This window comes from Cyprinodon tularosa, unplaced genomic scaffold (genome assembly GCF_016077235.1).
Source record: "Cyprinodon tularosa strain WSP-4 unplaced genomic scaffold, ASM1607723v1 ctg526, whole genome shotgun sequence".
Classification (NCBI taxonomy): domain Eukaryota; kingdom Metazoa; phylum Chordata; class Actinopteri; order Cyprinodontiformes; family Cyprinodontidae; genus Cyprinodon; species Cyprinodon tularosa.
Genome location: NW_024039259.1, coordinates 825,863 through 838,888, shown reverse-complemented (window position 1 = coordinate 838,888; position 13,026 = coordinate 825,863). Strand labels below are relative to the sequence as shown.

General features: G+C 37.7%; 1 protein-coding gene across 1 annotated transcript in view; it reads right to left on the bottom strand.

Annotated features, from left to right (window-relative positions):
• The window catches only part of gtf3c2 (general transcription factor IIIC, polypeptide 2, beta), a 44,977-nt gene that overhangs the window by 11,480 nt on the left and 20,471 nt on the right, over nt 1-13,026 (bottom strand). Inside the window, exons 12-15 of the mRNA XM_038304126.1 lie at nt 6,681-6,712; nt 6,402-6,531; nt 6,089-6,233; nt 1,874-2,035 (exon numbers count right to left, since the gene is read on the bottom strand). Of these exons, the coding sequence (XP_038160054.1) occupies nt 1,874-2,035; nt 6,089-6,233; nt 6,402-6,531; nt 6,681-6,712 (469 nt within the window). The remainder of the gene's footprint in view (nt 1-1,873; nt 2,036-6,088; nt 6,234-6,401; nt 6,532-6,680; nt 6,713-13,026) is intronic.

Here is a 13,026-nt window from a genome sequence, read left to right as displayed (position 1 = left end):
AAACAAAGTCCAGTGGATTGTTTTTCAACTTTTTTGGAAAAAAATAACAATACTTATTAATAAGTGTTTTTTTTTTTTTTTTGTTTTTTAGCTGTTTTAAATAAAGACCAAAGTTAAAATGTGATCCTAACCCTATTTGAACATAACCTTTTACCCTTGATGAATGGGTCAGCCCTCCTACCAACATTGCTTGTATCCTTTCCTCTTCTTACGCTCCAGAGACAAACATGATGTTCTGAGTTTGACATTTATCATAATATATACTGACATTGATTTTAGGGGTGAGTAATGGCATGTGTGTTGCGATACGATACATGTCATGATACATGGGTCATGATATATTATGACGATATTGCAATATTACAACATACTGCAATATTTTACCCAGCTATCAAAATGAAACTTATAAATTAAAAAAGCAAGTGCACAGCAAAAGGGCTCCACAGCGCCATCTAGCAGAGTGGCAGTGCAGAGGTAGCCCTTCTTTGTTCTAGGTTAAAAAAAATGTTTTAATTGATAGAAACTGAATTTAGGAACTGAAAGATCGATATTATATAGGGCCGCCGAAAATCACGATATATCACCAAATAGATTTTTCCTACACCCTTAATAGATTTATAGCCCAGCCAAAGTAGAAGGTAAAGCTTCAAAGTTGAGTCCTAGTAAAAATGCAACATTTCACTCCGACAGAGCCAACACCAATTCCACATTTGCACAATCAGTTTTGAATTTCCTTTATTAAATGTTGCTGGTAGCTATCTGATTTCTATTTCCCCTATTTGCTGCCATTCAGAACCTACAGGATGAATATAAATAGTCTGGACACACGTTTCTTGATTGTATAAATGTGCAACTGAATTTTCAACTTAAAGTCTTAGGGAAGCGGCTGTTCCAACAATTGCATTTCCGAATTCTCAGAAGGCATGGGATTGTTGTGGCAGAAGGTTCGCAAGCAAGTTTGGTTGTGGCCGGTGTCTCGCATCTTGCTAACCAGTTAGCAACTTAGTGCTAGTAGGTTCCCAATGGGAAATTCCATTGGGACCAAGTAGCACTAAATCGGTGACTTAGCAACGACACTGTCAAGGAACGCTATGGACAGAGGAAACATGCAAGAGGAGGAGAGTTTAGTGTCGGAGGTCGTGGATGAGTCTCCTCCGTCATCCATTTTTTATTTAGAGGAGGAAAGCGGGGATGAAGATGTTGTGGAAGAGGACGCCAGGGCGGCAGAAGCTTGGTTTGGTGTAGAAGGCTTCCAGCCGTACATGTTTGAGCCCTTGCCTCGCAACGCTGCCAGTTCTGTTAGCTCTACGCCTGCCGAAGACACAGACGTCCATCCCTGTGAACACTGGGACGGAACTCAGTGCTAAAGTAAATGATTCTTCTTATTTCAACCGTTGCGTATATTAGCTGTGACATATGAATCAAGATGCTATGACCGAAAAAATTTGATTGACAGATTATCTTTGATATATGAATGGCCGAATTTAGGTGTACAATCTTATGTATAACTAACCGGCCTGCAGAAGATAACGATAAAAAAACAACACAGATTTTAAGACACGATTTAAAAAAAAATAGAAATTTTCTAACTTTTGGGACAACATGGTCTGATAAAGAGTACATTTATATACATGTTTAAGCCAGAATGATTTAAAATTTAAATATGACTCCCCTACAACCTAAAATTTTTAGATCTGTTAAAAAGAAAGTTAAGAAAGTACAATTTTTTATACAGTTTAGCTAATTTTGAATCATAAAATCATTTTTTTTATTTACTAGAGAAATTCAAGGCATTGATAAATCTCATCCAGATTATCTACTGATATGTGAATTTTCTGAAACCCAAGAGGAGGTAAGAGTCGGTTTTCCTTACGGCACAAAGGCAGACTCCTGGGCAGACAGGATGCCAGGCGCGTCCAGCGGCCAGCAGATTTCCGTAGAGAGGCAGCGTTTCTGGGTCTTGACAGGGTCACAGATCCGCCTCAGGTCCCATGTCTTTAAGTAGCGGTCCTCACCTGCAGTCGTCAGCAAGAATCTGTGAACAGTTTGGGAAATTAACATCAGCCTAATTTCAATTCATTACACATACATTGTGGAGAAGGATTCAATGCATTTTTACAAGTGAAAGAAAAACCGTAAGAAAATTTGCCTTATACTCTAAAGTTTCAGATGAAATTCATCACTTCTCTGCTCATTGATCAACTCTGCCAGCAGAGTCGGCAATAAACAAATGATGACACAGAAATCAATACCCGTTTTAATGCAAGGAGAGCAGCGAACAGACTTTTCAGTTCATGTGTGAGAATAAAGAAAGGCGGTGGAATCAGAAGGATGAAATCAGGCTTCCTGATTAAAAAGCAGTGGCCAAGATAAAACAACAAAACCTTTCTACGGTTTGCTCCGTGTTCTGGTCATCTGTTCTCTTCATTCAACTAATATTTTAGATTTGCATGCATAAAATACACAGCTGATGTGGAAAATCATACATTTCTGTGTAAAAAAAAAAAAAAAAAAGCTAGTATTATATCTGTCCAGACATAAACAATGCAGCTGAGCTGTTAATGGTACCATTAACTTCCCAGAGACGTTTCTGAGCATCATACTAGCCACTAGCCACAGCATAAAAAAAAATGAAAACAAAGTTAGATGTGATGTTAATCTTAACTCAATGTGATGTTCTGTGGGATTTCTGAAAGAACAGAATGCAAAGTTTGACTCCATGCTACTAAATCCCAACAACAAAAACTGGCTAACAGGTTAAAAGAGCAATAAGTAATCCTGACACCTAGTGTTTAAAATCAGAACTACACACAGAACTGAGCCGCTTTGAATACTTTTGAAGGATGCTGAGATTTCTTAGGTTCTGGTCTATTTTTCTTGCTGCCTTCCATGTTTACAGGCTGCTGCACTTCAGCAAAATCAATAAAATACCAAATGCGGCCCTCTGTGGATCCCTGGGAGCTCTGATTTGATTGGTTAAGAACCAGGAAATAGTTCCACACAGTAATTCTAGGCTTGAAAGCATAAAAACTTGACTAAGATGTGGTTAATAGACGACTGATTATTTATAGCGAATGTTACTTTCATCCCGGGTGAAAATTAAAATGATTCTGGGTAATTTTATGAGAAATGTACGGAAGAGGATTAGGGCCAGTGGAAAAAAAAAAAAGTTAACTGATTTTTAAATTTTATTTCAGTTTAACATGGGAAAAAAAGTCAGCATTCTGACTTTTTTTTCTCAGAATTCTGACTTTTTTATTGTCAGAATTCAGTCAGAATTCTGAGATTAAAGTCAGAATTCTGACTTTTTTCCCATACTATACTGAAATAAAATTAAAAAAATCTGTTAACTTTTTTTTTTTAGTGGCCCTAATCCTCTTCCGTAGAATGTCTTACTTATGAAGTGAAGCAATAAATCTGAACAGGTAAAGGAATATGAAGACTTTTAAAGAATTCAAAATAATTCAGAAATTTTAGCATTTGCATCATAAACAGCTAAAGAACAACTAATATTTTAAGTAATTTCTAAGTAGTAATCTCTCTGTCCCAGCCTTTGTATTTGTATTTCTTAAATGGTTTTATTCTGTATTTTGATTTTGTTTCTCACATTGTGTTTTTATCTTTTGTACGGTACCCTTCAGTGTCCAGAAAGGTGCCTTCAAAATAAAATGTATGATTATTATTATTAAGTTTAATAATGTTTTAACGTTTTATTCATAATTCATATACAGAAAGAAAAGTTTAACAGACAAAAAGAACTTGTGGGGCTCAAAACTTAAATTCTTTCTTGTTTTTCTTCTAAAACGTATCCAAGCCACCATAACTATGCAGCACAATGGTGTCCATGACATCAACACAACAAATAAGAAAACATTTTAATAAATAAAGAGGGAAGGGCAAGTTAACTAGTCCTTCATTTTAATAAAAGGAAGAGGTTTAAAATGAACATCAAGTATCAGTTATCTTTTAAATCTGTGGCCAAATGACCAAGAAATCAATAAAACAAATCACAGAAAACAAGAAATGAATTTCAAATGAAATTGCTCCTTCGCTTTTATGGATTAATCATCAGTTTAAAGTTCTTTTTTTCGCTCCTAGCACTGAGCAGATGAGGATTTCTACAGCGTCCCAGTAAGCAGGAGTGAACTCTGAATATAATCTTCAGAGGATATGAGCCGCAGCTGTAGTTAAAGCTGATAGTTTGGCTCATTTGCATGCTGAGGAATTTTTAACTACCATCTTAATTTCATCGACTGATGGAGCGAGCTGCTCTGATTACGCCGCAATGATCTGCATATCAATGTGTTAAACCAGGAGATCTGGTGATTTTAACATTTCATTAGGAAATAATCTGATAAAAGACAGAAAGATGAAATTATGTTTGAATTTTAGAGTCAGGTCTTAAAGAAAATTACAGATATACATTTTAGGAACAAAAGGGAAGACTTATACTTCTTATTTGGACATAATGATTATAAGGATGAGATTATTTGGGGTCTATTATTGCCATTTCACAGAAGTCTCAGTAACTTTGTTTTTCTTTAACAAGATATTAACTAACAAAATAGGATGTAACTTATCTAAGACATAAAGAGAATCTCATACATTTGCAAAAACGAACTAAAAATACTTTTTATACTGCAGTCTTAGGTTAACCCTAATGCTGCACTGCATGAGTGATTTTCTGCTTCAGGCACAATGGATGTAAATGACTCCTTTATTCTTCTCCTTCACATTTCATACATTAACTGAGCAATATAGCTGAGAAAAAGGAAAAACGATCACAGCTCAGATTAATAAGGTAAAAAGCTTGATGATATTCAGAGTTTTGTCATTGTTTTCATCTACTGGTGTATTTTTAGCAAAGATTTTGTAAAAATCAGTAATTTCTTTCAATTTTACACCTTACAAATCTCTTTCTAAACTATGACTTAAACTAAAGGCAGGTGAAAAAAAAATCATTCTACATAATATTTTACAAAAAGAAAAGTCTAATGTGGGAAATGTTTAAGAAAAACCAAAACAAATAATCAGAGATGGGAAGTAACGAAGTACAAATACTTCGTTACTGTACTCAAGTACATATTTCTGATATTTTTACTTTACTTTACTACTTATTTTTATGGCGACTTTTTACTTCTAGTCCTTACATTTAAAAAATTGGCTCATTACTTTAGTTTTGAATCATTTCAATGGAGTTACCGTTATTGTTTTTCACGTCATCAATACCAAATTCAATCTAATTAGATGGGAATCTACGTTGCATTTGACGCACCACTACAAGATGAATCGACAGATTCGGCGGTATTCATTCGCAGCAAATCATTGCAGCTTGGTGGCGGTGGCGTTAGCATAGTAGCATGGACGACGAGATGATTGAAAATGAACACAACGGAGATCTAGTCCTATTGGCAGACATCCATTTAAAATGTAGGCAACGGCATGAAAAAAGTGGTTTCTACTTTTACTTTTATACTTTAAGTAAATTTACAAGCCTGTACTTTGTTACTTTTACTTGAGTAAAGAAGTTTAATCAGTACTTCCACTTTTACCAGAGTATTTTTTAACACAAGTCTCTGTACTTTTACTCAAGTATGGAAAGTGAGTACTTTTGCCATCTCTGCAAATAATTGTGTTAAAAGTAAATCAGATTTTTCAGAGGTTGATATTGGCTGGTGACGTTTACTTGAGTATCCTTTTGAGAAAGATGTACTTTCAGGAGTAGGGGAAATATACATTTGAATGTTTTAATTTCATTGGTTTAAAGGACCACTGAGGCCATGTAAACGGCACTGATTATCCTTATTTTAGTATTTTAAGTTTTATGAATCCACGCCAGTAATAGTAATATTTCTGTCCAGTATTTGTTTTCATGGCAACACCTCCAAAAGTCATTTCAATAAATTTTAAAAAGATATTCTATTGCAAAGTTCTAATATTGATGCTTTACATGTTCATTTTTTAAATAATTAGTAATTTTTAAACCCACTACAGTTTTTTCCCCCTCGTCTAAAACATTATGGAGATACAATTAAAACTAGAACACATTTTACCTTTCAGCAAATTCTTTAAAGTGAGAAGAGCTCACCTGGATGCAGGACAGAAGACCAGAGATCGTACTGCATGCTCGTGAGCCAGAATGCATCGATAGGGCAGCAGAGTCATAGATCTGTCAGACTCTCTAACTCTCAACAGGGAAGATTTCGTGGAAAGATCCCAGAGTCCAACTAAGCCTGGAGGAAGAGAAAAAGGTCAGGAGTGTAAGCACAGAACAAAGCAACAATTTAAGGAGATAGAGCAGATTTTATCAAGAGAAGAGTTTCTGAGGAGACCTAATTCTTTATTTGTTTATTCTGACAAAATAAGTCAATTATCAGGATCGGAAGAAAATAGCTTCACACCATCATAGAATCCAACAGCCACTATGTTGTGTGGTTTTTGAGGAAGCCAGTCCATAGAGAGGACCTGTCCACTCCTTTCTTTCCGAGGAGATTTGATGCCGCCCAGTTTTAAGGTGACCACATCTCGTGCCTGCAGAAAACAGAAGAATCAGTGCCGTTTCATAACTTTATGTCTTCCTCCACGTTTCCTCACTTGGTGTTTCATTTCAGAATTTGCTGGTTCACCATTAATCCTCATAAACACAGATGGATGAAACTTTTATGAAAAACAGAGCCTACCTTGTAAATTGGAGGGATTTCAGCGTTGCTTTCTGTAAAAAAACACAAAGTCGACATTTTCAAAACATTGCTAATACAGGTTTAGAGTTCATAATATGCAAATTAACATTAAGAGAAAATATAGGATGACACGGATTAAAGAAAGTGGTGAAACTGATCTGTATATGATTGTTTGTCAAACCAAACATCCAATAAAGTTCCAATTGTCAGGGCTCCTGTCTGTGTGTGTTTGTTATTTTTGTGTTTGTCTCCCTTCCACCAACAGGGGGCGCCTGGTTCCGGTTTGCCTCCTCACACACCTGCTGACGGTTATCTCATTAACAGAGCGCTCTTAAGCTGCTGATTGCCACTACCTCGACGCCAGAGTGTTTGCCAGTTTTGGGAAGTCATCCTGCAAACTGGACCTTTTCGGACATCCCCTCCCAGGAGGGATAAACTGAGTCTAAACTGAGCCAGGGATTCAAACATGGATCCAGTCTCCTTTGAGGACGTTGAAATTACTCTCTGAGCAAGGGAATCATCTTCACCACGACCCGTTCAATTACGGGTGGAAATCTGAGTGGCAATCAGTGTCTCCGTTCCCCTACGCCGTCCCAGTTCTGGGTAAACCCTGTTTCGCCCTCCACCGAGTCAGACAAACTCTGGAAAACCAACACACGGATAGGAGTCAAGGATCCTTCACTTCTCTGGAAATGTGAGTCAACAACCAGATCCTCTACATCTAAATCAACGAATCAAATTTCCCACTGAGCCTGAACTAATAGACTGTCTTCCCGTCATCTTCCAGTTCCGGTCGAGCAGAGCTCAGAGAAACTCTGCACCGTGCTTAACATCCTCAATAAAATCCCTCAAACTTTTCATCCGTGTCTCTCTGTTTGGTTTCACTGCATGTGGGTCTGAGCCTTAGATAAAATCATGACACCAATAAGCCACTACTTGGGCACTGGGGTCACGTTTTCTTGATGCAGGTAAAAGAAGTTGAAGTCCAAACTTGTAGAGGTTCAATTGATTTATTTCCTATATTTTAGCAACATTATAGAGTTCAAACATTCCATTTGCTCTGTCACCTCTCTTGCACTGGTAAAAACTAGGGATGGGACGATTTATGAAAACCGTCCGAACCGTTCGGTTCGACTGTCTCAGTTCGATTTGCGTGTGTTTCTTTCCGTTCATGCGCTGCTCCTTTTTCTCATAGGCGAAGCGTGTACACTCCAGAGCAGAAGGTGGCGGTACTGCGACCAAAGCCAACCACCAGTAGTAAACAAGAAGAAGAAGAAGCGAAGCAGCGTAGCCGGGTGTAGCAGAAAAAAATCTGTTGTTGTGGAGAATTGTGTGGGTATGGCGAGTGGGAAAGAACAGGAGTTGGAAGACGCGCCAGCAGCACTTTATAGGTCTGCTGTATGGGACCACTTTGCATTTAGAGTGACCTACGATGACGGCGGAAAGAAAGTTGTGGATAAAAGTGCAACAGTGTGCAAGCATTGTGCAACACGTTTTGTTTATGCTAACAGCAACATGACCAACATGTCATGCTAACCCCGAAATCCCTCATACTCCGTCAGCAACCCCGCTCCGCCCCGCTGCGCTCCAGACCGGCTGCTCAAAGCAAAGCCTACAGCCCCCACTGTGGCTCCCGTCTGCTCCCCTCTGAGTTCCTTGGAGATGGTAGAGAGCATGCGCGAGATGATTAAATTCAAAGCAGCAAAACATGCGGAAATGATCCAGGGTTTCCGCGGATCATTTAAAATAATTACAACACATTATTTTTTGGGGGATTTTTTCATTAATTTCCTAAATTTTTATGGGATTTTGGTGTAACAACATATACCGAATCGAACCGAACCGAAAACCGTGACCACGAAACCGTGAATCGAACCGAACCAAACCGTGGTTTTTGTGAACCGTTCCACCCCTAGTAAAAACCTATTGGCCCCTAACCCAAATGCCTGCTGGTCCTTACCAGGCTCCTACATTTATAGAAAACGGACCGCCCACATTTCTTCCTGTTTTACATAATAAAGAAAGGAAAAAAAATAAATAAATACACAAATTCAACACTTAACCTATAAATAAACTCTGTAAATATTACAAAAAATATATATAAATTTAAGAATAAAATAACAAAGTTTAAATGGACAAAGTAATAAAGAAAAATAGCTCCAACATGATCCTTAAAAATGTAGACAATCTGGATGGGTTTTTGTGTAAAACATGCAAATTGAACAGGAAGAACAGGTCCGCCCCTTAGGATATGGCAGTCTTTCTAAGCCCAAACAAGGCTTTGTTTTTGGTCCACTCTATAAAGCCTCAAACTCAAAGCTATTTCCGACATTTGAATTGAAAAAGCTTCTAGGATGGGAAGCAAAACGTCTTCAAACTTGGAAACAAAGTCCAGGGGATTGTTTTTAAACTTTTTTTGTAATGACTATGACCTGGATGACCGAGGTTCTTCACCAACAGAAGGTTTTTATGGCTCTAATGCAGCAGTGGATTTGTTAGTAATCACTTCTATTTTTAATGGTTCTAGAAAAAGCAGTTGTCAAGCTGTTCTAGATCATTAGGTTTCCCTCCTCCTCCAGTTTGCAGTTCAGATCAATATTGTCCGGTTAATTCCTCCGTACTATCCATCACCTCACCTCAACTTGAGTTAAACACAAAATACTTTATTTACTAAAGACTTTTCAGCTTTAAAAGACGATAAAATAACACAATAATAATAAAAGTTTTTTGTTTAATTGAAACAATTAAACAAAAAACATTCATTAACAAATCAAATAAAACATTAAATGTGATAAAGAGGTGAAAATACCACCAGAAAGATGCTACTCTGAGGGTTTATTCTGCCATATTATTTTTTTCATGTCAAAATTTTGTACTTTTCCAAACTTAGATTGTCAGAGTTCAAAAAGCAGGATGGATGAAATCTAAATGAATTAGCAATTAGATACGTTCGAAGGATGAAAAGATGTTAGCATGACAAACAAACACATTAACAGGTTTGAAAACCTTGATTTAAAGAAATATTACCTAAGTAAATAGAAAACCAGTTAACATGGCCTTCCTGCTACGCCCCCAACATCCTTCTCCCCCTCCCACCCAACCCAAAGCAAGTGTTGGATGAATGACAGCGCAGGGATACCAGACCAATCAGCTACAGGAGCTAAAATTCATAGCTTCCAACACTAACAACCCACTGGGTGATGCATCTTCTTTGTCATTTCAATTATAGATCCTTGTCTGATGGAGAAAGGCGCTGTAAATTATGGAGGCTCCCAACAACACCTCACATTGTCACTGCCAACCCCCCCCCCACCCCCCCCCACCTCAAATTCTGCAGTTTTTAACAGCCTCCTCCACTCATTCATGCTCATTCATTGTCGCCAGCCGATCGACAAAAGCCATTTACAATTATCTGTGGCAAACAGCAGTGGGCTGAAGCAGGGAGAACAGAGCAGACACACTTAGATCCACTTTAACCCAGCTTCAGTCAATTTCCCCTTTAACCCTTCCAGCTGATATGGAAGAACATAAATCTGACATTCAGCTGCATCATTTGATCTGCATTTGATTCCATTAAGGAACTGTGAGCATTTTTCTCACACTCGTTTTTCACTCAAATTTAAACTAAAGGAAATAATCCAAATGTCAGAACCTCCAACTAATAACAAAATGTGGAGAAAAAAAAACTATTCTATGAGACTGCAGACGTATAAATAACTGAAGAAAACGACAGAGATAGAAAAAAACTTAACTTAAAACAAATTGTAAATGTGCAATAATGTGCCATTTTGAAACATTGCACTGCAATCACAGCACCAGCTTTTAAAATAATTTTTTAATTCCTGTGAGTTTATTAATAGACCAAGAGCTAGAACCTCCTGCGATTACAAAAGCTGATCTAAACTAAATAAAGATTTCTTAAAATATGTGTATTTGTCCTTAATTTAAACAGGTAAGTAGAAGGATCTGCCAACTGAGTGTTTTTTGCCCTAAAAATAAGATACTTAGATATTATCTGCTTAAAATAATTAATGGATTTATTTCAATTGTAAATCATTTTATTTCCCTGACAAATTGTCTTGCTTAATTTAGAGGATATACACTTATTTCAAGAAAAAAAATCACTTATCATTGGTAGTTTGAGGGCCATTTTCTGATTAACCTAGTCTTAAGTCTTCTGTAACCTTTTCTATTTACAGTATTCAGCATTTAACTCTAAAAGCTTTCAACTGCTTCCTATTCCTCCTAAGTTAAGCAAACCTACATCATGCTGCCAGATGTTTAACGGTAGGACTGTGGTGGCAAAGCGTCACTTATCCTTTTTTTCAGGTTTTCTGGGTTCTCAACATGGAGTGTTTCACACTAACATTAGCACTTTAAATTAGAGTTAAAATCTACGAGACTTTGCAGCGTTTTCCATAAAAAAATAAATAAATTCATCATAAATTCACTTTAAATTATATATATAATAATTCGACCAAACGCACATACAGTATCTGATAAGTACGGAAGAGGATTAGAGCCACTGAAAAAAAAAAAAGCTAACTAATTTTTTAATTTTATTTCAGTTTAACAGAATTCTGACTTTTTTCCTCAGAATTCTGACAGATTCAAGAGAGCTAGTCTCTGTTTTAGAGACTAGCTCTCTTGTTTTAATGACCTTCTGCTCCTCCATTAATGAGGGGACCCCTCTAGTACGTAAAAAGTTGCCTAATTCATTCATTTTCCACCAATGTGTCACTGGCACTCTCAAACAACTCACATCTATGTCAGTAAAGCTGAATGCTCCCACATCTCTTCCTTCATGGTGCCCATCTACATTAAGCTCCAAAATTCTGAGATTATAGTCAGAATTTTGAGACTAAAGTCAGAATTCTGACTTTTTGCCATATTAAACTGAAAGAAAATAAAATAAATCAGTTAACTTTTTTTTTTTTTTTTTCAGTGGCCCTAATCCTCTTCCGTAGATAAGGGTGTCATAATACAACTTTTCATTTCAATAAGGCACCGATATTGCAGCTTAGCATTGACTGATACCATTGTTGTCCCGATTTGATATCAAAACAATTCATACATAATGTACTTATTTCGTAGTTTAGAGCAATAGTCCCAGCAATAAATAAAGTAACGGGCCCAGTTATCATTGACCTGAACGCGCTTAGACAGAAGCAAAGTCTGTCAGTTTGCTTAAATCTCTGAGTTTAGACACAGACCAATATATTTCAATATTTGTTTTTTGACTGATTGTTTAGTCACGGATGCGTGGGTTCTCTCCGGGTACTCCGGCTTCCTCCCACAGTCCAAGAACATGACTGTTAGGTTAATTGGCTTCTCTAGATTCTCCTTAGGTGTGAGTGTGTGCATGAATGGTTGTTTATCCTGTTTGTCTCTATGTTGTCCTGCGATAGTTGGCGACCTGTCCAGGGTGACCCCGCCTCTCGCCCATAGACAGCTGGAGATAGGCACCAGCACCCCTCGCGACCCCGCTTGGGATTAAGCGTGTAAGAAAATGGATGGATGCTTAGTCACGCACCTGTCTACTGTTGGTCGAGAATGATGCATAATGTTTAAAGAGTTATCCAGGAATATTTTAAGACATTTTCACTTCCAGTACTAAAACTGTGTTTCACGACCAAAATGCTGCTTTTCTTTGGAATCAGTTACATTTGGTAGCAAAACTCAGACTTCATCCAAAATGGTTGGGTTGTCCTGGGCTATTTCCTATATTTATGCTGCTATAGGTTTAAGCTGCTGGAGGACATAGGGACTACTTTTCCTCATTCTATCTCTATTTTCTCAGTTACGTATATGCTCCCTGCCTTCTTCTAGAGAGCATTTTTTCAGGTCTTTTCCTGTTTGGCTGTGACTCCATCCTGGAGAGAAATATCAGCTGTGCTGCGGCCATCAACAACTTTGTTTATAGATTTTGGAACTCGGCCTGTTTTTCAGTGTAGTCCTGTTTCTCTGACTGTGACTGGCTGGATGTTCTCTCTTTCATCCTCTGACATGGGAGTTGGCTCAGAGCTTGTCTGCCTGACTGTGTGTTTCCTGTGGAACTAGTTAAAAGTTACCTTTTATATATCTGCTTCTTTCTGTATGCCTGTTTCTCTCTCCTTGAATCCCAGTCGGCCTCGGCAAATGGCCACTCACACCAAACCTGGTTCTGCTGGAGGTTTCTTCCTCTTAAAAGGGAGTTTTTCCTCTCCACTGCCGCTAAATGCATGCTTTGTTTGCCGGATTGTTGAAGAGTCAACGACAAAAACTCAATCGAAAAATCTTCGCCGAAAGCTCATCCAGCAGGAGCGTGTCCTGAAAGTCAATGACTCAATGCCATCGACTGGTTTTC